Here is a 24,973-nt window from a genome sequence, read left to right on the forward strand (position 1 = left end):
TCAACAGAAGACTTCTAATGGTCTGCACTGGATAAACAAAGAATGCACATCACATTAAACCATATGTACTACTTGGATTTTATTTGGATGTAAGATGAAAGTTATACACACTGTAAGCATTGTGTATGTCATATAACTGGGATAGTATTTGAGGAAAAATATCTATAATGAACGTCATTAAGTATTTTATTAATCAAAGGTATCCTGACCTTCTTATAGTCCTTGCTGGCAGAGTTGTCGTCTGTTTTGCTCAAAGAGGCGAGTCTGTTCTCTCGGCGTGTGTATGTGCCGGTCCGAGCCGACAGTCGGTCTGACGGAGACTCCACTCCACTGGAGTCTGACCTGCTCATCCACATCAAGCACTTAGTAAGCAATCTTTATGAATGTATCTATCAGTAAAAAGAAGCATATTAAAGAATAATGTTTGTAGACAAAGAACAGAGAATCTTACCTTGACGCCCGGTCTTGCTGCAAAGGAACAACAAAAGTTTGATTAAGTATTGCTGAAGTTGTCATTTAACATAAACAAAAACGCACCAGAACATATGGTAACACTTTAGTTTAGGGTCCAATTCTCACTATTAGTTGCTTATTAACATGCATATTGCTAGGATATTGGCTGTGTATTAGTAGCCTACTTATAAAGCACATATTAATGCCTTATTCGGCATGATCATATTCTACATCCCATAATAGTAGTACAACTACCTTACAAACTATTAATAAGAAATAATTAGGAGTTTAGCCTACTCAGGCAGAAGTCATAGTTAATAGTGTGAATTGGACCCTAAACTAAAGTGTGACCAAAATATCGTCATTTGTGTTTCCAAGATGAAAGAAAGTCTGTTGGGTGTGGAATGACATGATGGGGACTAAACGATGACAGAATTTGGTTAAACGTTATTACTATGGTCTATATATATATTATCTGCAAATGATAATTTTGCTGGAAGTGAATCAATCAAAACTAACTTTAGCTGGAAATAACATTATTAAAAAAATCGCTATAAAGCCAAAACAATCTCTGTTACCGTAAATTGTATGTTTATCTCTGTAAAGCTGCTTTGAAACAATCTCCATTGTTAAAAGCGCCATTTAAATGAAGATGACTTGACTTGACTTGCAAGACCATAATAAAAAATATATGGGCAACACTTTACAATAAGGTTCATTAGTTAACATTAGTTAACTACATTAGTTAACATGAACTGCTAATGAACTGCATGTATACAGCATTTATTAATCTTTGTTTATGTTAATTTCAACATTTACTAATACTTCATTACAATCTTGTTAACATTAGTGAATGCTAAATACAATGAAATACAACTGAAATACAATGAACAGCTGTATTTTTATGAACTAACGTTAACAAAGATTAACGAATACAGTAGCAAATGGATTGCTCATGGTTAGTTCATGTTAGTTAATACATTCACTAATGAATGAACCTTATTGTGAAGTGTTACCAATATATGTTTCTTAAAATTTGAAGTACAGTAGTCCACTACAAGTGTACATTTAATACAAGTAAGTGCTCTTCTTTTTTCACAGGGCCAGGTTTGTTTTGCATTGCATTGATCTAATCACTTATCTGAATACCAAAGCTATTTGATGTGGACAAATTGGATGATTGGATGATTATCCGACCGGCCTGATCAGATCACAGTGACTGCGTGTTACATGAACAGAAGAGTTTTTAGGTGTGACTGAACATGATTGAGCTGGAACAGCAGGACAGACCGAGTCTGCTAGACCTCTTAGTCTGTCAATGGGAATCTGCCATGCAAAATCCTGGAGCAAGAGTATGATATCATGCCGTCGCAAACTTGCCGTGCATATGTGTGTCTTCATAAAAATAGCATTATGTTGCAGAGTGTTTTTTATTACACCCACTTCCAACTCCAGTTAACAATGACTGCACAAAAAAGTTAATTTAAGGAGGATTTGTTCTCTAATAAATGTTCTATTGTAATACATTTGTACCCGATAAAGAATACTTTCCTACATTTTCCTTGAATAAGCCATAAATCAGTTTGTGTTTATGGGAGCTAATCTTGTAGACAGTAAATATTCTGAAAGAATATTTAATAAACTTCCATTTTAGGAGCATGTTGTAGATAGTAGCATATCGTAAACATCACAACTTGGATGACCTTTCGTCCCAACTGAGGATGTGCATAGATGGTAAAAGACTCGTGTAAAGGTCTGACAGTCCAAGCAGAAACATCCATAACAAAGATGGGAGGCTACAACTACAAGCCACTCATAATTTAAAGTAGTTAAACTACTGTCGAACTACACGGCGGGTGCAGATTCCACACGGGTCTGGTAATATGTGGAGTCGTTGAGTCCAGAGAGAAAGCCAGAGAAATAATCTCCTCTGTTCCTCTGCTAAAGACAGCACATCCTGTTTGGACACTTGATTATGCACCAGAGAGGAATAACAGTCCACTGTCTCCACTGTCTGAGGGGGACCATCCGAACAACACCAAAAAAGGACATGCATGAATCAGTCACTACAGCCGGACAGAGTTTGGCAGAGAAAACGAAGAGCTTTTCATGCACTCGCAAAACTAATTACAGCAAATGAAATCTGTTAAATGGGATGGTGCTGTGACTGCAGGAGCTTTGAGACACTTTTCACACTCTCATTAGTTTAATGTGTCCACTAACAATGTCCAACAGTGTGTATGTGTACAGTACGTCACCAGAGAATTCTGTCATTTTTGTCTTTTTTTTTTATCTGACAGTCATGATCATTCCTCAGAAAAATTCCTCGTAAAATTCCTCGTAAAAGTTTTTTTTTTTTTTTTTTTTTACTTGCAAATAATATATTAATTTTAAAAAAACGCCACACGAACTTAACACCTAACCCTAACCCAGGGGTCGGCAAGTTCGGTCCTAGAGAGCCGCTGTCCTGCAGAGTTTGGCTCCAACGCTAAAAAAAACCTCTCCTGCCTATAACAGCCTTAGTAATCCTGAAGACATTGATTAGCTTGTTCAGGTGTGTTTGATTAGGGTTGGAACTAAATTTTGCAGGACAGCGGCTCTCTAGGACCGAACTTGCCTACCCCCGCCCTAACCGAAGTCAACAACTAATGAGAGTTAGTTGACATGTAGATGACAAGATACTTATAGTTAGTAGAATGTCTAAATTGGACCATCGAAATAAAATGTAATAATATATAAAATATTTTATGAAAATTGAAAAAGTGTAAAACAACAAAATCTAAACAGATAGGACATATAAAAAGTAGATAAATGATAAAGGAATGGTAAAAAAAAAAAAAATATCAAAACATACAGAGAAAAAAAATTGGAATTTAGAACACGTTTTGGAACCAACCTAAAGGAGCCCATTTAGTTGAAGAAATACATTTAAATGATGTACAAGCATATGTGACCGTGAGAGAATCTCGCTGATCGTAACTGCGTATGTTATTTTCTGGCATGATTCTGTAGTGCTTTTTACAGGGAAATAAACAGATGGATGAGAGCAAGGCCACGAGCCACTGGAGAGACGGGTCCATCTGAATGTTTAGGCAGTGTTTCAGAGACATCTCTCCTTATGTGGCTATAGCACATCGACTTGCCCTCCAACCATGTCACGGTTAACACATGAGGACAAACAGAGCTTGACCTGCCGCACTGACTTACAATAACTGTTGTAATATCCGTAGCTGCTTTGTGTTTTACTGGCAATCATTATGATTTCTCAAAGTGAGGCAAGATGTCTTATTCAAGTGTTTACATGTAGCCACAACAACAAAAAAACTATCTGAAACGTTTACAATGTGTGCTGGTGGTCTTGTTTAGTTCTGTGTAGTCAGGTTAAGTGTATGTTCTGGTGGTCTTGTTCTCATGTCTGGTCTTTCTGGGATCTGAGGTCATCGTTATGCAGAACAAAATAGGACAGTTTTTTGGAGGGATATAGGCATCCTTTGTTGGTCCAGAACAACATTCCTATGAAACAACTCTCAGTCTCAACGTACAATCAGAGAGAATTTAAATGTTAATAAGAGTGTTGTTCAAGGCCCATAACCTTATCCTTATCCTCCAAATCCTATCGGTTAATAGGAGTGTTGTTCCAAGAACATGTCCTACTTAGGTAAATCACGTTAAACTGCAGGTTTAAAGTCCTCGGGGGGCATCATTACCCATGAGCACCTGCTGGCCCTGAGCTCACTCACTGTGTCTACAGAGAGAAAGAGAGTGCACACTTTCACCACAGTAAACCATGTAAGGCAGTGCTGATGCACATTCCATCCTGCAAGTAAAAATAACACTCAATCAGATGAATGGGAATGGCCTCTTCAACACAAATACAAGCATGCTAAAGAGAACAGACGCTAGCTCACGGTTTCATTATCAAACTCACACGAGTCAATTATACAACCACTTTTTTTGTGGTCCATCTTGTGTAATCCTAATTGTTACAATCAATTTTAAAGTCTATTTAAACTTTTTCGAATATAGATTAGGAATATAAAGTGACAAATAGTATGTTCTCTCAGTCTATTGGAAAGCACTTGAGAATTTTCTGAAGGCTGATTATTTTGTAATAAAATTGTAGTTACTGAAATGCTGTTGGGATGTTCCCTATGAACTGAGAATTCTATCTATTATGAATGTTTTAGTATATTAACTTTGTAAATACAATCTGTGTTTCACATATTTTGCATTTTGTCCTGGTTGTGTGTGATAGATAACTAGGCATTGTTTTGTCATGTCTATTATTATTTTTGCGTTGTATTATTTGTTTCCCTACCACTATAAATGGTTTTATTTTATTTCATTTAATTTCATTATTTCATTGTATTATTTCATTTAATAAAAAATAAAATAATAATAATTTTACATACAAATGTGTTGCCACTAAATTATAATTTTTTTACTTCCATTTTTTGGTTATCTTAATATGATCTTTTTCATTTTTGTTTATGAGAAACCTTCTGTATTATTTTTATTACTATAACTTTTATTATCATAACATTTTTCATATTATTGGGTATCATAGTGAATGTCATTATTATATACTACCGTAATTCCTCAAATAAAGACCGGTATTCAAATAAACGCCGGGCCTCTGATAGTGGCCGGGGGCGTGGTCAGCGCGGACAAATAAAGGCCGGTCTCAAATTAAGGCCGGGGAAAAAAATAGTGTGAATAGGTACACTTTAAATGAGTGTACACTCAAAGACGGACGCGCTCAGCGCTTGTCATATATCACAACTATTCAGTGTTTTTAACCACATGTTTATTTTAGGTTTCAGACATTTAAATAGATATGATTTATAGCAAAACAATAAATTTATAGTTTGTAAAATACACAATGGTGTCTATGGAAGCAGCAATAACAATCCATTCAAATATATTTGGCGACGTGTTTTTTATTCATATCAGATACACAGTGTAAGTAACTATAAAGTTTACTCTATTCTTCTCCCAGTTCACCGGCCACTTACTTTCATGTATTTCGGGAGAAACGGAAGAATTCACGCGCTGTAACTTAACAAATACAACAGGAATCTCCGAACTGCGGTGCCCATCTCACGTTACAGATCAAGATAATTTATAAAGGGTTTTAAACGACAAAACAAACTCACTTACACGGATTTGAGAGTCAGAATAGAAGATAGTTGATGACATGGTAAGCAAGTTTGTTAATATTTAGAAATAAAAGCGCTACATCTGTCATACAGCGCTATTTTGGCTGTGGTGAACACGTGCCAAGCATGACGCGTCACCAAGGAAACTTGGCTGGCGGGCGGGCGGGGATCGCGAATTAGAAATAAAGGCCTGCCTCTAATAAAAGCCTGCTTCAAATAAAAGCCGGCTACCATCTGCAGTTCAGGTAAATAAAGGCCCCGGCCTTTATTTGAGGAATTACGGTATATTATATACACTCACCTAAAGGATTATTAGGAACACCATACTAATACTGTGTTTGACCCCCTTTCACCTTCAGAACTGCCTTAATTCTACGTGGCATTGATTCAACAAGGTGCTGAAAGCATTCTTTAGAAATGTTGGCCCATATTGATAGGATAGCATCTTGCAGTTGATGGAGATTTGTGGGATGCACATCCAGGACACGAAGCTCCCGTTCCACCACATCCCAAAGATGTTCTATTGGGTTGAGATCTGGTGACTGTGGGGGCCATTTTAGTACAGTGAACTCATTGTCATGTTCAAGAAACCAATTTGAAATGATTCCAGCTTTGTGACATGGTGCATTATCCTGCTGAAAGTAGCCATCAGAGGATGGGTACATGGTGGCCATAAAGGGATGGACATGGTCAGAAACAATGCTCAGGTAGGCCGTGGCACTTAAACGATGCCCAATTGGCACTAAGGGGCCTAAAGTGTGCCAAGAAAACATCCCCCACACCATTACACCACCACCACCAGCCTGCACAGTGGTAACAAGGCATGATGGATCCATGTTCTCATTCTGTTTACACCAAATTCTGACTCTACCATCTGAATGTCTCAACAGAAATCGAGACTCATCAGACCAGGCAACATTTTTCCAGTCTTCAACTGTCCAATTTTGGTGAGCTCTTGCAAATTGTAGCCTCTTTTTCCTATTTGTAGTGGAGATGAGTGGTACCCGGTGGGGTCTTCTGCTGTTGTAGCCCATCCGCCTCAAGGTTGTGCGTGTTGTGGCTTCACAAATGCTTTGCTGCATACCTCGGTTGTAACGAGTGGTAAATTCAGTCAAAGTTGCTCTTCTATCAGCTTGAATCAGTCGGCCCATTCTCCTCTGACCTCTAGCATCAACAAGGCATTTTCGCCCACAGGACTGCGGCATACTGGATGTTTTTCCCTTTTCACACCATTCTTTGTAAACCCTAGAAATGGTTGTGCGTGAAAATCCCAGTAACTGAGCAGATTGTGAAATACTCAGACCGGCCCGTCTGGCACCAACAACCATGCCACGCTCAAAATTGCTTAAATCCCCTTTCTTTCCCATTCTGACATTCAGTTTGGAGTTCAGGAGATTGTCTTGACCAGGACCACACCCCTAAATGCATTGAAGCAACTGCCATGTGATTGGTTGATTAGATAATTGCATTGATGAGAAATTGAACAGGTGTTCCTAATAATCATTTAGGTGAGTGTATATATGCATATATGTGATACCTTCTGTATTATTTTATTATTATGACTATAATTTTTTATTATTATAATGTAATATTATTGGTAGAGTGTATTATGGTGGGTATTATTAAAATTATTAGCTGGTGTTTAATTTAATCACACATTATGTGAATTCACTGTGGAATATTCTTTGGATGAGTTTAGGCAACTTCATTTTTGGTCATGTGATGTTGAATTTAAGGATTGTTCCAGTTTATTTAACACCGTGTCCTAACCAGACGCGATGCGATAAGATTCCAGCGAGTCAGCACAAATAATTTGTCTGTCTACACTAGAAGCGACGCAACAGCGAGATGCGTCAAAATCAATCAAAACCCACAGCCAATCAGAACAGCGTGTGGGCGGGCTCTCGCAAGAGTAATCTTGACGGCAATCGCAAGAAAATGGATAAGTACATAATCAAATTAACAAATATAACACCATTTAAACATTACATAGGCTGAGTAACTAAAACAATCTTTGTCAAAGAATACACTTGTTTGTTCACATTTTGAACGTTCTTGTTTCCATTTGTTTAATTTCAAGATCTGAGGTGAATTATCCATTGTTGCTTTTACAGCTGGTAGCACTAAATTATATTCAAAGTCACATTACACGCTTTTAACATTAAATAAAGTACATAAACAGTACCTGAGATTATCATTGCCACACTTTGTGTTTGTTGTTCCAGCACGGCTTCGCAGAAAAATAGAAACCGTTTCTAAAATAGAATCTTTGCGTGTGGCCGTCACGGCTGGTTAGGACAAAAACTCTGATTAACATGGAAAAGATACCTTTTATCGCGCATCGCGTGTAGTTAGGACACGGTGTAAGAGTTGTCTTTTTTGGTCTGATGAAGAGTTGTGGGCGTCAAAATGTCACTAAGGTAAGATTATAATAAGTTTAGGCACCATAATGTGCCAACTTTTTTCTATATTTAACTTTCTATTTTGGTTGGGCACCTATACTTACATGTTTCAGTTTATTCTTAGCATATTAGCTTCCTTTGGATTCAAGCCTTAATTGATGGGTCAAACCCCACTGGAATTGACACCCTGACTGGCATTGCTGGCAGCTCACCCTTTACACTATTAAAGATCTGGGAAAAGTTTAGTCAATTCTCTTAAGCCTCGTACACACCGGGACGAATATCGGCTCGCGTTATTCGTCAGCGTTTTTCAACGCGTTTTTTGTGTTCACACCCAAGCGATTTTCTCTGACGATGAGCCGAGTGAACATGCAAATTCATTCCCTGACATTAGATTGCGCTTAATGTAAAACAGAAATACCCCGGTCCACAAAGTGGCGCTGCGCAACTACGCTTCTGACACTCGCTTGTCACTCAGAAGAAGAGAGCAAGTTTGTCGCGTTTGTCATATAGTTCTTTATTGTCGTTGGTGTCTCTTTATAAAGACACCAACAAGACCAGCAGCTCTACATTCATCTAGCCTTGCATCTTCCTCGTCTTGTTTCTTCCCGGCAGAGTGTAGACGCTGTATATCTTCTTCGCCATTACGTATGTGTGCTCGGCAAGACTGTTTTGTGTTTGAGCGCCCCCAAGTTGTGTTTTACTATAACTTCAGAAGCTCCAGACACGTGAGCAAAAGCGCCAATTTCATTGGTCAGATTGTTTTTGACGCACCCCGTCAAACCAAAAAAACGAACCCGAGCCGTTTTTTTTTTTTTAAATGACGCTTTTACGCGTGGCGTTTTTCGTGTCGGTGTGCACACTCACATTGGCACCCATTGCTTAGTAACGAGGCGTTAAACGTCGGCGAATATCACACGCGAAATTCGTCCCGGTGTGAACAGGCCTTTACAATGGTTGAATGAGGATTTGGTTTAGTTGGATTAGTGCACCAGGACAACTGTCCCATCGCTGCACATCAAAGGCATGTGAAACTGCGTTCGGTCACAGTGTACACGCTGCAGGGTTGCTCAATTCTCCATGCATTCAGCACATATGAGCTCTATAACTCATATATACTGTGAAGTAACAGACTGAGACTGCTTCATGCAGCTGTGGGCTTCACCCTGATCCCATAACTCCACAAACTGTAACATTTACAGGATCTGGCTCATGCTGAAGTATTTATACACAACCTCTTTATTTCTCTCTTTCCCCTCGTCCCTTCATCCCCCTCTTTGAGAGCCAGCTAGTCCGTCTGCCAGCTTGCAAAATGGAAAATGTGAGCATCACCATACTCAAAAAGAAGTATTACAACACACAACTCCAAAAAAAGGCTTTTTCTCTTTCTCGCTCTCTTTCTCACCCCGCTCCCACCGCTCTTTGTGTGATAAGCCAGATATATTAAGAGAAAACAGATCAAGTCATTTGTTTTCAATTGTTTGATGACTTTATAAGGGCTGGTTTCTTCTGATCTGCTCTGTTTGAGAAACAGTTCCTCCAATTTCTCTCATGTTGTTTCAAACCCATGTACTTTCATTCTTCTATGGAATACAAATGGACATTGAAAAATGTGCTGGTTGCCCTTTTCCATGCAATTATGTTGAATGGAAACTTTCACACCTTTCAAACTTTTCATGAGTCAGAATGGTTTTGTGATCTGGATCAACCGATTCATTGAAACAATCTGATTTGTTTATGAACTCTTTAAGCAATTTATGAACTTTCATTAATGCACCAAGGATGGATTTCTATTTTCATTGAACAATGTAATCTAACACCAAGTACAAATACCCCGTCTTGTTGGCAATGGCTGTTTACACTGACTCCAGCCACCATTGTCTGGTTGAGCTAGACAAAATTACAAAAGTAACCTGTCCAATAACAGGATCAGTGGTGTGGAGAGTAATATCCGCCTTTTTTAAATGCCATTTTTCAAGCTTTTCCCATCGCACATCGGCTTGGAGAAAATATTTGAAAACTAAAAATAATCTCAGTGCATAAAGAATTTTTAAAGGGGTCATATGATGCGATGTCTCGTTTTCCTTTGTCTTAAGTGTGTTATGTAGCTGTTAGTGCAAGTATAAGATCGGCAGACTTCCAAAGCTCAAAGTGTCAAACCTAAAGAGATAATCTTTATAAAAGTTAAGGCTCAGCCACACCTTCCTAAAACGCTTCGTTTAAACACCCGGGTAGGTGTAGGGAAGGTAATGTCAAGTACAAGCAATGTCCCAATAAAGCAGCATTAATTTATGATTTTAATAAATATAATTATATACACTTAATTTGATATACTGTTTTACAATGTACTACAATACACTGATATTTCTGCCATTATTTGCACTAAGTAGCATCTAACAACTTTTTACACTTGTTCTTGCTATTTACACTGTCAAAAATAAATCACTCCAAAATTGCTAGTAAATTTCTCAAATGATTACAAAGACATGGCAATGACACACTGAATTAAATGTGAAGTATTGTACTAAGAATGAATTTGATTAAACTTAAGGCAGCAACTGAACTTGCATTTTTAAGTTGAATTAGGAGGAATTATTTTTACAGTGGTTCCATAAATTACTTTTTTATGTCCCTGTTTACACCTGGTATTAAGATGCTTTAGGTTGACAAGGGAGACACATTGCTGTTTACACATGGTGTTTTAATACGTCTCTTTTGTCAAAAACATACGGAGAGCAGCAGCTTTAGTTTCTGCTGTGTGTGTGTGTGTGTGTGTGTGTGTGTGTGTGTGTGTGTGTGTGTGTGTGTGTGTGTGTGTGTGTGTGTGTGTGTGTGTGTGTGTGTGTGTGTGTGTGTGTGTGTGTGTGTGTGTGTGTGTGTGTGTGTGTGTGTGTGTGTGTGTGTGTGTGTGTGAAATCAGGAATGGTGAGAGAACATTGTGCTTGGTACGTTTTTCATCTTCAAACCAAACTTGGGTCGACAAGCTCAAAGCGTTTTAGACCTATTTATACCTGTATTTAGCGTCGTCCACTTGTGATCCGATCAACCAAAATGCATAATAAAAACAGGGCCCATGTTACTGTACGTTTTGTTTAGTTTTTTTTTTTTGTCATATTGGAGTTTGTGGAGCTGCGCTAGTCCTCGTTCACTTCTATTACACTAAAAGGGTGGCCAGGATAATCGTAAAAAAAAAATGCATTTAAGAAAACGTACATGATGGGAAGACGTGAGGATGAGTGATGATACTTTTTAATGTGAACAATCCTTTTAAAAACAGCTCTCACACACTCAGTCAGATATGTTTGTCTGTTTATTACTATGTATTCTGTTGTTTGGGGTAAAAAGACGTTCATAAACATGGATAAGAAGGCCACTAAAAACAAAACGTGTGTTTATTCTTTTGCTCTCTTTAACTTTCGCTCCCAAGGAGACCTCATGCGCACAGGCCTCCCCTCGTCATGGAAACTTCAAGCCCACATGTGCAATTTTGTTGATGGGAAAAAAAATGTATGTTATGATTAGAGGAAACATAAAACGTCATGACCCTTTTCTTAGCTAATCTTGTATTATTATGTGGCGAGCCTCCGGTTATAATCACTAAACATTGAACCTCTGTAACAGTGTGCAGACCAGTACTGGGGAGTAACTAACTCAAACTATATGATCCACTTTGCTAGACGCTCAGAAAAAAAAGGTACAAAAGCCGTCACTGGGGCAGTACCATTTCAAAAGGTCCACCGTTGTCCCTAAAGAGTGCATTAGTATCTCAATGGTACACATTGGTACCTAAATGGTACATAGTATAACCTTTTTAAAGGCCAGTGCCAGTGACAGCTTTTGTAGCATTTTTTCTGTGTATATACACATTTTACAAGCTATTGCTTTCAAATTTCTTAAATGGCAATAATAACCCATACCTTTTTTATTTTGTATTGTATTTATATTGGTATCAATGATATTGGCCTTGATAGTACTTGGTATTAAAATTAAAAATATAATAAATAGTGCTACCCACCGCTTTTCGATTCATTCTGGTTAATTGCTTTGAACTAAACTGTCCTGTAGCGTTGGAAAGTCTAGTTCATTTTAGTGAATCGGTTTGTTTGATTCAGTTTATGTAAATTAATTGATTAAAACACATATTCACCAATTACTGTAACGGTCCAGGCAGGAATGAAGCGGAGAGTGAATCCAATCGCAAGCACTTTAATAAACAAACAACCAGGTAATCCAGGGTACACGACAGAACACTCAGAACAGGAAGCGGGAACAAGGAGACAACAGCAAACGTTACAACATCAGAACTCACAAGGACTGAACTGAAACACAGGGCTTAAATACAAGGACAAACAAGCTAAACGAGATAACAAGGGGGCGTGGCTAACGAGAAACCCCTGGGAACAATAGACAAGACACATGGCAAACAGGGAATCACATGACATACAAGAACAAGGAACAAGACACAAAACCCAAACCGTGACAATTACAGCCCCAGCAAAGCATTTTGTTCTTTTTATAGGGGAATATTTAGATCAATCTAGCTGGTTTTACTCAATATTGTGAATTTATTTGCTGTATTTATTTATTGTATTTATTTGCTGTTTAGCTGTATTTAATGTAAATGTATCCATTTAAATTTACACTAATGCAAATTTATCCAATTAAATTCTAAATTACATAATTCGATAGGTACATTTAAAAAGATGCATGCTAGTGCTGCACGATTAATCATATCGCAATCGTAATCACGATGTCAAGCCTATGCGACTATATGACGTAAAATACTGCGATTTTATATGAAATAAACAAATTAGGGCTGTTAACGCAGCACCTGTTATTTTTTGTCATCCTTTGGCTATAGTGTTACATGATCCCGCTCTGATTCATGCGAATGCTTTAAACCATTCAGCGAGACAAGTCAAAAGAGAGCGCGCTGCCTGTGAATGTCCTGACTGAAAGACGCGCGCCAGTATCATGCGCATGCACAGACCGCGCGCGCGCCAGAATACAGTTCTCTTTCCGCTTGAAGTGAACGAACAATAACACACACAATTATGCCAAAATATCATTTGTCGAGTGTCTTCATAACATAAGAGCAGTCTTATGATGGTCGTAAAGAGTTGTGAGAGAATAAGGCGCGTGTGAGATCCGCGTCTCTGTCAGCAACTCTTAAAGGGCCAGCATCCAATAATGCTTTCTGTCAGTAAAGTTAATCAAAGAACAAAGGGAACAGAGAAAAACACTCACTGCTCTTGACCAAAGAACGTGTGTAGCTTTAAATAGGATTTTAGTCCATATAATTTATAATTTATGCAGCGCAGACTGTTTGATAACTTTATTCAATTTCTGTATATGTCCTACCTGTAGACAGGAAGAGCACAGGTAAATATGACATTTATTATGGGTTTTTTTGAGGATTGTTTGAAGTTCACTTAAATTAAAATTAAATTAATTTTTTATCCAGACATCAATGGCTTATTGATCCTGGTGTTAGGTGTTATCAATCAAAGTTGTTGTTGCTAGTTTGAGTTGAGAAATACACATTTCAGAATTATCACTAATCTGTGTGTGCATTTTGCTTTAGAACCAAGCAAGTTGACTCATAAAAACCATTTGTTTATTATATCGCAATCGCATATCGCAATATTGACCTCAATAATCGCAATATGACATTTTCCCCAAATCGTGCAGCCCTTTAAATTTGCCTTTTAAAAGAGTAGCTGGACTAGTTTACATAGGTAGCATTTTTCACAGACGCAGGTCAGTGGAATGGAGAAAAAAATGCAAAAAAAAATTATACTTAAAGCGCTGTTTTAGAATGCCTTGTGATTCGCAAGATCTGCAAAAGAGGCGAGAAGTGAGCGAAATGGACAAAGAGGTCTATCTAGCATATGTTTTACACAGAAAAAACTATGGAAAATCACCTCAGTGCTATGCAAAAACATGTTTAGTGTGAACAGCCCCTAACTACTTTAAGTTAAGGGTAACTTCTATCTTAACAAACTATAGTTTCTTCCACAACACTGTTGCAAACAGATGTGAGGTCAGTGGTGTCATATATGAAGCAGCATGTACAGTTTTGTCGAAACTGAAGTGTCACACTCAACTGAAGGTTTGCAAAAGCAGTGGACAAACTAGTTCCCCTTCATTCCGTGCATGTGTTACCTTCCTAAAGACAGAACAGCTGCAGCACCTGCTGATTTTATGGGCATCTTTTCGCTGAAGTAAACACAGTCTCCACACGTCAACATGGCCTTTATTGGTCTTGTTCGCTCACAGACTTTGAGTTTGTTTATGGGGTTTTGAAGTGGCAAACAGCAGCCAAAAGTAAAACTGAAATAGCAAGTGTTTCAACAAATGCTGTCTGAGGATCAATCTATTATGCAAGAGTACATTCTGGGTTGATCTGGTGAGATTTAAGAACAGAGTGAAATAGACAGGTTTTTCCTGCTGGAAAAATGACATTTCAGATAAGAGATTTAGTCCAAAATGGTTGTGTGTTTTTTTCCAGGCAAGGTGTTTAAATCTAATAAGGGGAATATTGGATTATCTGGGTGCAGCGTTGGCTTATATGTGAGATCAGTTCAGGACGGATTGGGGAAATTCTATAATTCTATAAACGCCTGATAATACAAGACAAACCCTGTTCACACACACAATGACTCAAACCAGCTCAAAACATTTCAGTACTGCCACAACCTATATAAATGACATTTAGAAATGGTCAATGCATGTTGATATGAAATGTCAAGCAGTGACAGCAACATCCATTTGTGTGACATACTATATGTACTTCATATAAAATGTGTCGTTTCTGTGTTTTGCTTTTATAGGACACCGTTACACATGGGGTGTTTCAGACCACATGGAATATTTGTACTTTTAAAAATAAATTTGTCTTATGATTATTTGACTAATCTGAAAAAAGGGTGATTAAAAATGATGACAATCTTGAAAATAAAGAAAATAAAAACAATAGTGACCAGTTGCAGTACCTACCATTAACACTTTTCTATATTTAGTAGTGCCAAAAAAAGCCTCACTATTACTAATGCACATTTGCTAGGGATCTGAACTGACTCATAACCCTAAATATTACACTTCAGCGCTCATTCTGCCCTGAATGATTCCTCAAATTATGGGGCTTTTTTAGGAGACGTGTGCTGTTACTTTTACTGTACAATCGACCAGTTTTATGATTTTGTCTAGGGGATGATAAAAAAAAACACCCTATTAACCACCAAGAACACCTTAGCAACCGCAAAGCGAAACATTGGCACCACCCCCAATCCACGTCTCAAACACCACTAATATTTTCTAACTAAACATAACCAAAAATCTTCCAAAAGATTTTCAGATTATTAACAGTTATTTTTGTATTGTCACGGTTGACTTGCAGCACACACGAACTGGATGCAGGAGTATCCAGCAAAAACAGTCTTTATAAATCCGTAACTGACAGGAGACCGTAGGGGAAACATAGGAGAATCACAAACCAACATAATCCACAATCGAGAACCGACAAAGAACTGAACTGAAACAGGAGTATATAAAACACATGGCAAACATAACAACACACATGTGATACTGATACTTAGAAACAAAGGACATAATCTGTAACCAAGGTAACCAAAACTAAACAGAGCACGGAAACAGGAACTAAAGGAAATGAAACTTACACAACTTAAGAGTCCATTGAAAGGAACATAAACCTGAAATTACACCCCCCTCCCAGAAGGCCCGTGGGGGCTCTGGAGGGAGGAGTAGAGCTGGCAATGAACAAGACCCTCGAGGAGCTGGCAGAGGAAGATCCCAAGGTGGAGCCGATGGAGGGAGGAACAAGGGGAGACCCTTTGCTGATGGTCCGGGCGAAACCTGGAGACCCAGGTGGAGCCAAGAGGGAGACATTACAGGGCAACACCACAGGCCTGGAAGTTCTATGTGGAGCTGTTGGCTTACGGGACCAAGGTGGAGAGGAGGGCTCGGCATACTGGGGCGATGCAGGAGGTAGTGAGGACCAAGGCAGAGCCGGAGGGAGGGAGGGAGGAGCCAGAATTAGCTGAAGGGGTGGAGGGACTATGCGCAGCCGAAGGCCTAGAAGTCCATGGCATAGGCAGAGAGATGACTGATAAAAGCGGAGCTGGAGGGACGAGGGAACTCGGTGGAGCTCGGGGGCTGACGTACCACGGTGGAGCTGAGGGAGCACAGAGCCGGGGCGGAGCCAACAGGCTGAGGTGGAGTTATGGACCTGGAGGCCCGAGGCGAAGCAAGGGGATCTGCATCACCATGCAGAGCTGGGGATCGTGAAGCCCGAGGCGGTGCCAGAGAGGGTAGAGCCTAGGAGCTGAGCGGCACCACCGGAGCAGGCAGATCCAGGGGAGTGAACTGAGCCAGCAGAGAGGACGTAAATAATGGGATACAAATCACATAGAGAAGGATCAGGTCAACAACGTAATTCCATAGGTCTGGTTGAAGAGAAGAGAGGGTGAGGGTGGGGACTTTGGTGGGAACTAGCTACTTATTTCACATATCAATGAGCCAGAGCTCTGTTTCTCGCAATCGCTGACTCCTTGGCAACTACAGTAGCTAAACAAAATACTTTATTTTAGTTGTTCAAGCAACAAAATAGTTTCTTTTCTGGTTTTATTTAACTATAACAACCCTGTTATTTATCAACTATATACCATCAAAAAAAAAAACGTTCTTGTCTTTCCTGACAACACTGCAAACGTTTTATGCTCTGCAATAATTATTAGTTAACTACTGAGGGACGTGGCCAGTAATTTAAAAACTGAGTGAACCGTGACCGCTGGGAATTACTCCCACTACATCCTGAATCAGTGTTTACATCACAGACACTGCAGCTCTGCTCATTCACCGATGTCAGCCCTTCACAGCACAACAACACCATCTTATGAGCACACAAACATGCTCTGTTGTGATACGAGCACCAAAAGAGGAGTTCAATTTACAACATGATTATAGATTTGCTTGCTCACAGGACTATTTCATGCAACTTGTTAATAATATTTGTACTGTATACTGTAATACTGTATAATATTTAATACATGAATTTCTAAGGCCTCTAAATGATCAACACGATCAAAACGTTGCTGAAAAACCAGCTGTACACAATCTATATGCCTTTTTTCACACTTTTTTAGCAAGTCAAAGGCCTTTTAGTATAATTGTAAAAATGTTCACCTTCAGATCGTGGTGCATGTGTCTTTTTTTATAAAATGAACATAAAAATTAATTTCATATTGTTATTAATATTTCAAGATGAAACATTTCCTGGACTGAAACAGCATAGGTTTACTTGATTATCCAGTTTTGTTTTGTTTTTTAATTGTGCAAATATATTAAATATGATCTATCAGGTTTTTGAGGAATGTTTATTCTCTCAATCATCATATTGCATTGCATTATATGTATTTTGCCTTCCACAATAAAAACTACAGAGCTTTGATCATAAAACTAAGCATTTAAATATCACCTTACTAAGACATATTATTGGTAGATATAGTGTGACAACTGATAGTTATATGCATTTTGCATATAAATGCAAACATTCGGTTCATTCAAGATCTCACTGATGTACATCACAAGCTATCATTTTGGCAATACACTGTAAATCAACTGCACCAAATTTGATATTTTTGCTCAGTCAGTGTTTTATTCGTCCTCGAGTATGAGCTCCATATTTTCACTATTTCATATTATATGAATCACAAAAGCCTAATATATCAAATATGATACAAAACAAAACACATTCACAGACTTTTTTTTCTATTTCTTTTTCTATTTTGTCATAAAGGTTCAATAAACTGTTCAATTAAAAAAATCAATTAATCACAAATTTACTCATTTGTTTTGTTGACTAGAAATAGAGTAGCCTAGAGTGTGAAATTTGAAATGCTTTTCTTTGCTTTAAATTGCCCAAAATCCTAAAACACCCCTTAAAACAATCCTAAAACACTTTATTTTCAAGTTCAAATGAAAACCAAAATCCCAGATTTTCAATGTGGACTTTTGGACTCCACTGTAAGCACCAAAATAATCAAGTAAGCACTTGAAAACTAGCTTTGTTTTAACCCGTAAAACCTGCTTTGACTGCTGTTGAAGACAAATAAAATAAAATAAAAATCGAGTCTAAAATAAAGTAATTCATGTAAAACCATGAACATTTGACATCCTCCAGTGAAAAATGACAGTTACGTCAAATTGAACACAAAACTGCCTATTGAAATGTCTGTGTAATAATGTGACAAATGTTAAGCAAACACAGCTGGCTCTTACTCTGAAGGTTTTGGTGCTGGGGGACGGAGAGGAGGGCGGTGAGTCCGACAGGGACTTTCTGGAGCGAGAGGAAAGGTCCTTGCGCGAATAGAGCGATGACATCTCTCTCCTGGATAAAACGGACGATCCCTGACAAACGCAGGCACCGTTTCACACAGCTGTGCAGACGGCCATGACTGCAGGACATGAAGTAGATACGCTCAACAGGTGCAAACTTGTCCGTCCAGATGATCACGCGGAGTGTGTTTCCCGAGACTGACAGGCAATCTGTGTTTCTGTTCCTCCGCACGGCACCGTGGTCATTAGAGAAAAATGAAAACAATTAGAAGCACCTCTACACTTCGCTATCTCCACTCCCTCTTTCTCTATTTCCGTCCCACTCCCTCTCTCACAAACGCATAAAAACAGTTGTGATCTCCTCCAGCTGATGTTCTCTCTCTGACACTCACTCATTCATACAGACACACAATGAGAGCTAAATAAGGAGAGGACTTTTCTTTGTTAACTTTACAGACGGCTGAAAGCCCTGCCTCTCTGTTCTGTCTACATACAATTACTCCACACAAACTCTGAAAGAACAAAACTGCTCTCACTCGGTCCCACTCAGCTCCGTCGCTCTCTCACAATCTCTCTCTCTCACAGTCTTTTCACTTAGTTGTTTTCTCATATTCCTTCCCCTCTTACTCTGGCTCAGTACGAGGTGCTTTAAGTGTATATCTATTATATTTTACTAATTTAAACAAAAAGATTGTAAAAATGTTACTGTAAAAACCTGTTGAAACAAACTTAAGAAGATTTAAAATACTGTGCATGTGGCATATTAAGCACTTTTATGGGGCTTATTTTAGATTTTGAAAGTCTCAGTCCCCACTGATTGTAATTATGGAAAGGAGCGAACAGTACATTTCTTCAAAAATGTGAAAAATTATTAGATCCATGCACTTTAAATTAAGTGTCTTTAACTACTATGTACTAAATTTTTAATTAATCACTTGATACAGTGGACTTATTGTGTACATACATGTTTTAACAGTTAGGCCTATATTTTTTTAATTCCTGCCTGTAATTGCAGCTGTAGTTAATTTCTGTAATTACACTGTTGACCTTCACTTCCCCCTTAACCAACCCTTACACCTACCCATACCACTAAACCTGTGAAGTGAAGTAGGACAACGTCCCACCAGTCCTTGTTTCGGATTCTCACCCACAGACGACTGGTTTTGGGTGTGGGGAGGGGCATTTTTTCTGCGTGATAAATATAAGCAGCATGGCACAATGTTTCATATGATCATTGTTTCTAAATTATGCCCAGAAATGGATAAATAATAAGTCTGCTGTTTAAATAAAGAACCAATGTAAGAGAATAGTTAGTATGTGCAAACAGCGGGAAACTATTCGTGCAGTGTGCGCATGTCAAAAAAACTATTCCAAAGCTTGTGACATATAAAAGCGCACGTCAATCCGATCACATGTTTAGCGTTCATGTAAACACTACATTCAGATTCATCGATTGGAATGAATTCAGTTCGATTGAAACAAACGTTGTTGTGCATGTAAACGTAGCCATTGTCTGATCACCCAAATGGATACTCAGGGGCTGTTTACACGACACCGTTTCCAACTAAAAACGTACAACTTTTTAAGCGTCTTGGCCGTTCATTTGCCTGAAAACGTAAACTTTTGAAAACGGGTTTTAAAATGCAAGTTTTTGAAAACTGTCTCCATGTAAACAACAAAAACGTGAATCTGTGAAAATGATGACGTCATGCACATGCGTATTACATGTTCAGTCTATAGTGTTTCATCTCCATCTAATGGCCTGGCGGCAGAATACAGCATTTTTAGTTGCTTTCACTGATCCGTGTGAGAAATTCGTGCAGAAAATTCAAAGGAAAAACTTCTCCATTTTAAGCATATTGTTGTCATGTAAGCGTACCCTCAGAATGCTCCTTACTCCTGCTGTTGCTATGCAAGAGAGTTTTTACTTACCTCAAGCGATCTCCTTGTGTACTGATTCAGACTCTAATTCTCTATTTTATCTTTTGGACTAGACTCAATACCAGCTCAAGGCCAATGATATCATACCTACCAGTTTTACTTCCCTGTGCTACAATATATATCACCAACACTAGTTTCCTGACTACTTACAGTGTACCCACTTTCCATCCCCGAACAGATGGCCATGGATGAGTACATTACAGAGGCACTTCAACATGGCAACATCAGATCCCTGCTGCCCTGGAACTGTTGAGAGGAGCCAAAGTCATCAAGCTGAACTTTCACAATGTGTACAACCTCATTTGAATACGGCAGGGGGTGTTAATGAAAGACCGCCTTTGTGACACCCACAAGCAATTATGAATATCAGGTTATGTCGTATTAGGTTGACGCCCCCTTTGTATTCTAAGGCTTTATGAATGAGGTATTCTGGGAGTACCTCAACCACTTTGTCATCATCTACATTCATGTTATCCTTGTGTACTCCCAGAATGAGACCGAACATCACCCCCATGTTGCGCTTGTGTTGGAAAGGCTCTGGAAGTTACATCTATTCCTCATAGCAGAAAAGTGTGAGTTCCATCAGATGGCCATCCAGTTCCTGGGATACAACACCAGCCCTGAAGGAATTCAGTTGGACGAGGGGAAGGTGGAAGCAGTTAAATCCTGGCCCGTTTCCACCACTATCAAGGAACTTTAATGCTTCCTAAGCTATGCCAACTTCTATCACCACTTCATCCAGAACTATATTTCCATCCCTGCTCTGTTAACATCCCTGCTCAAATCTAAGCCAAAGTCTCTGTCCTGGACCCACCCCACACCTTCCAACAACTCAAACAAGTGTGCAAGTCGGCTCATCTTCTAATCCATTCAGATCCAAACAAACTCAAACAAAGTTGATGGCTCTACCTCTGGCATGGGAGCTGTTTTGCCTCATCAGCAGGGAAAGCCTCCCATCCATGTGCCATCTCCCATTAGCTTTCCCCGGTGGAGCAGAATTACGACATCGGCAACCGAGAACTTCTTGCCATCAACCTTGTGTTGGAGGAGTGGTGGCATTGGCTGGAGGGGGCCCATCATCCTTTCCTGGTGTTAATGGATCACCTACACCTACAAACCTACAGTACCTTCGAAAAGCTTGCTGCTTAAATCCCTGTCAAGAACATTGTGCCCTCTTCTTCATTCATTTTAATTACTCCATCTCGTTTCGTCCAAGGGCCAAAAATGTCAAGGCTGATGCTTTGTTTTGCCTCTACTTAATTAGCCTCAGAGGAACCTAAAACCATCTTACCTCATGAAATCATCCTCAGTCCTATCCAGTGGTGCCTAGACGATCACATCGCAGAGGCTGCCACCACGAGCCTGCTCCGCTGGGTTGCCCTGTGAATAAGACATTTTTTCCCACCTCTCAATGTCTTCCACTCATGGGATCAGTCATCAGTGGGCACTGGCCACCCAGGGCCAACAGGACCCTCTCGCTTATCCAGGACTGGTTCTTGTGGCCACGTATGGAGGTATGTCTAGGGATGTCAGGAATGTGCCATGGTTAAGATCCCCAACACCTACCATCTGGGAAACTGTTACTGCTCCCCATGGTCCATTGTCACACCTGGGAGAGGATTTTATAACAGGTCTCCCTCTTTCTGGTGGGTGTACCTGAGTGCTCGTCTCTGTAGCTCATTTCTCCAAAGAGAATTCTCTCTGATTCCTCTCATACGCTTACCCAAGGCCATGGAAACTGCAGAACTCATCTTTAATCACATCTTCGGAAAGAATGGTATTCCAGACGATATTGTGTATGACACAGTTTATCTCTCATGTGTGGAAGGCATTGTTCAAACTCATCAAGCGCAGCGTTAGTTCAGACAGGCCACGTAGGCATAGTGCTGCGATCAGCTGACGCGGTCAGCTGTCAAATTGCTCCAACCGCTACCATTCTCCTATTAGACCGGGAAGATATATATACGTGGCATTACTGCTCGGAAAGCATGCTCAAACTGCTCGCAACCCTCCCACCCTCACCACTATAAGTATCAAGCATATTACTGTGCACCTTCTGGCTGTCATCTTCTTTTGTTTCAGATTACCAAGGTTTTCAAGTCCTATAGCTGCCTAGGTGTAACCATTAACCTGTTATCTAGATATCAACCACAAAGCAACAGACAAACCGAACGCAAAATTCAGAAGACTGGTTGCTTCCACTGTACCCTCTGTTATCACTGCCAGAACAAGTGGAGTCACTTCCTGTCCTGGGCTAAGTACGCATCGAACTGACTCCGCCATTCCTTCAGGAAGCTCACCCTCTTCCAGTGCATGCTCAGTTACCAACCTCCTCTGTTCCCATGGTCTCAGGTAGCGAGAGGGTCTAGGACTTAGCTTACCAACACCTGCAACAGAAAGTGTGGCTCTCCACAAGGGACATTCGGCTCTGTCTCCCCTGCAGAAATGATGTTTTATTAACAAAGTTAGGCAGAAGCACGTTCAGATAATTAACACGGGTGGAGAGCACTCAGCAATCATGATTAAAATGATGTTCCATTAACAAAGTTCGGGAGAAGCACGTTCAGATAATTAACACGGGTGGAGAGCACTCAGCTATCATGATTAAAACGTGTATATATAGACGCAGCAGTTTCACCTCATTTCTCTGACAGTTTAGCAGCGTCCCTCCACCACCCCTTCTCCACTCTTCTAGTCCTAAACCACTTTACATACGGGGGGAGTGCTCTGGGTTCGGGCCGAATTCCGAGCTCGGAGCCCTCCCCCCGGACAGCACGCCAAATACGCATTATACTTTATTCCCTTTAATTGTATGTAAGTGTGATCTCGTGAAAGTCCCTGTTATATTTGTCCCTTTAATTCATCATGTGACCCTCTGTTTTGTCACCTGTATTATTATGGTACTTATCAATATATTTTAAAGTAAAATACAGATTTTCAAGTAGTAAATTATATTAGTAAATTGTATAGTACATGCAGTTTTGATGTATGAAATATAACATCTAAATCATTATGACTTTATTATTTAAAGTGAATTTTTGACAACCACAGATACCATTTTTGACAGTGTTATAGTGTGTGCAATCTGTAAATGCATACTTTAAAGTGAACAGACACATACTAAGAAACACACCCATGAACAATGATGGATTCAAGATTTTGTAAAAGGTCCAAAACTTGTTTACAGTGGCCCTGCCCCAACTGCCCACTAGCTTTTTCCGTGCCATATGTGTCATGGAATTGGTTTGAAATGACATTTGAATGAGTAAGCTAAATGTCAGAGGCTCTTTAAGTTAACGCTCTGTCACAGTGAAGCAAAGTTCACATCTCTTGTCCTGCACTCTCTTTATGCCGAATTAAATATGACAGATTGACACTGATGCTAATATATATAAAAAAAATCAACCAAAAAATAAAACCAATTACATTTTGTCAACTTTGTCGAGTTTTAGTTTTATCATTATAACTTTTTTTTATTCTTTGATTGTATAACCAAAATCAAACCTGTGGTTATACAATCCTTGAAGACACAGAATGTGTGGCATTCGCATTCATTAATGTCTCTAGCACAAACGATGCAGGATGAATTATGTGCTGAAGTTTAATATTAAGGTTAAGAGTTTCTTCAAATCCTTCTCAATCACATACGTTTTGGACCTGGTCCGCACTCTAAAAGCAGTTCCCATGCTTTCTTCCTGTCTGTTTCTGACTAATAATGCAAGAGAACTCAAAGCCATCTGCAGAGGTGAACCTGAGCCATACAGTGCACCTCATCACATCGGCCACAATGGCTGTGCTTTTCCATTAGCCTGGATGGAGTAAGTCGGTGGAAACGGGCCTTGGGAGACTTGTTTAAGAGAGTGGATTTCAGTCTGGAAGCCAAAGTTTCAATAGCTGCATCTGCGTTTCGGGTTAAGCAGACTTGACCTATTCTTCTTTTCATGACTTTCCAAATGGAACATTCATATCCGCGAGCACTCGGGTTCAGTGCTTGTCCTCTACTTGTCCTCTTAAATCAGGACAAACTAATCTTTTAGATCCGCATCCCAACAGTGAGATCAATGAGATGAAAACAAAAAAGCTGCTGAAATTAATTGTTTGGCTTTTTCAGGTTGAATTCTGATCAAAGATCAGTCATATTTAATATAGCTGAATATTCACTATTGCAATAATTTCTTGTCTCACATCTTTCATTTCAATGAGTTGTGATTTTTTTATAGTATCTCTGATTTAAACTTGCCTTAAGAAATGGCATTTGAGAATACATTACCATTCAAAAGATCAGAGTTGATTTTTCTTTTTTTTGGGGGGGGGGGGGGGGGATTTATTACTTTTATTCAACAAGGATGCTTTAAATGTATCAAAGTGACAATAAAGACATTTATAATGTTGCAAAAGATTTCTATTTCAAATTAACGGTTCTTTTCAAACTTTCTATTTATTCAACATTGATAATAATAAAAAATGTTTCTTGAGCATCAAATACTCATATTAAAATGATTTCTGAAGGATCATGTGACACTGAAGACTGGAGTAATGATGCAGAAAATGTAGCTTCGCCATCACAGGAATAAATTACATTTTAAAATATATTTGTCACATTTGTGTCTTGTTTAGATCATAGTTTCATAGTCATGTTCTGTTTAGTTTTGTAGGTCTTTT

The 24,973-nt window shown here is 39.1% G+C and overlaps 1 protein-coding gene across 7 annotated transcripts in view; it reads right to left on the bottom strand.

Moving 5' to 3' along the window:
* Window positions 1-18,895, bottom strand: part of LOC130073010 (protein phosphatase 1 regulatory subunit 12B) — a 37,594-nt gene extending 18,699 nt beyond the window's left edge. For 2 of the 7 annotated variants that reach the window (XM_056238380.1, XM_056238373.1), the window contains exons 1-3: window positions 18,314-18,892; window positions 452-468; window positions 210-342 (exon numbers count right to left, since the gene is read on the bottom strand). In XM_056238380.1, the coding sequence (XP_056094355.1) occupies window positions 210-342; window positions 452-468; window positions 18,314-18,415 (252 nt within the window). In that variant the 5' untranslated portion in view covers window positions 18,416-18,892. Of the gene's footprint in view, window positions 1-209; window positions 343-451; window positions 469-18,313 lie in introns of all 7 variants that reach the window. The other 5 variants (XM_056238379.1, XM_056238377.1, XM_056238378.1 and 2 more) reach the window with 4 other exon arrangements.
* Window positions 18,896-24,973: the final 6,078 nt, after the last annotated feature.

This window comes from Rhinichthys klamathensis, unplaced genomic scaffold (genome assembly GCF_029890125.1).
Source record: "Rhinichthys klamathensis goyatoka isolate OS25496 unplaced genomic scaffold, OSU_Roscu_1.1 h1tg000521l_1, whole genome shotgun sequence".
NCBI lineage: Eukaryota > Metazoa > Chordata > Actinopteri > Cypriniformes > Leuciscidae > Rhinichthys > Rhinichthys klamathensis.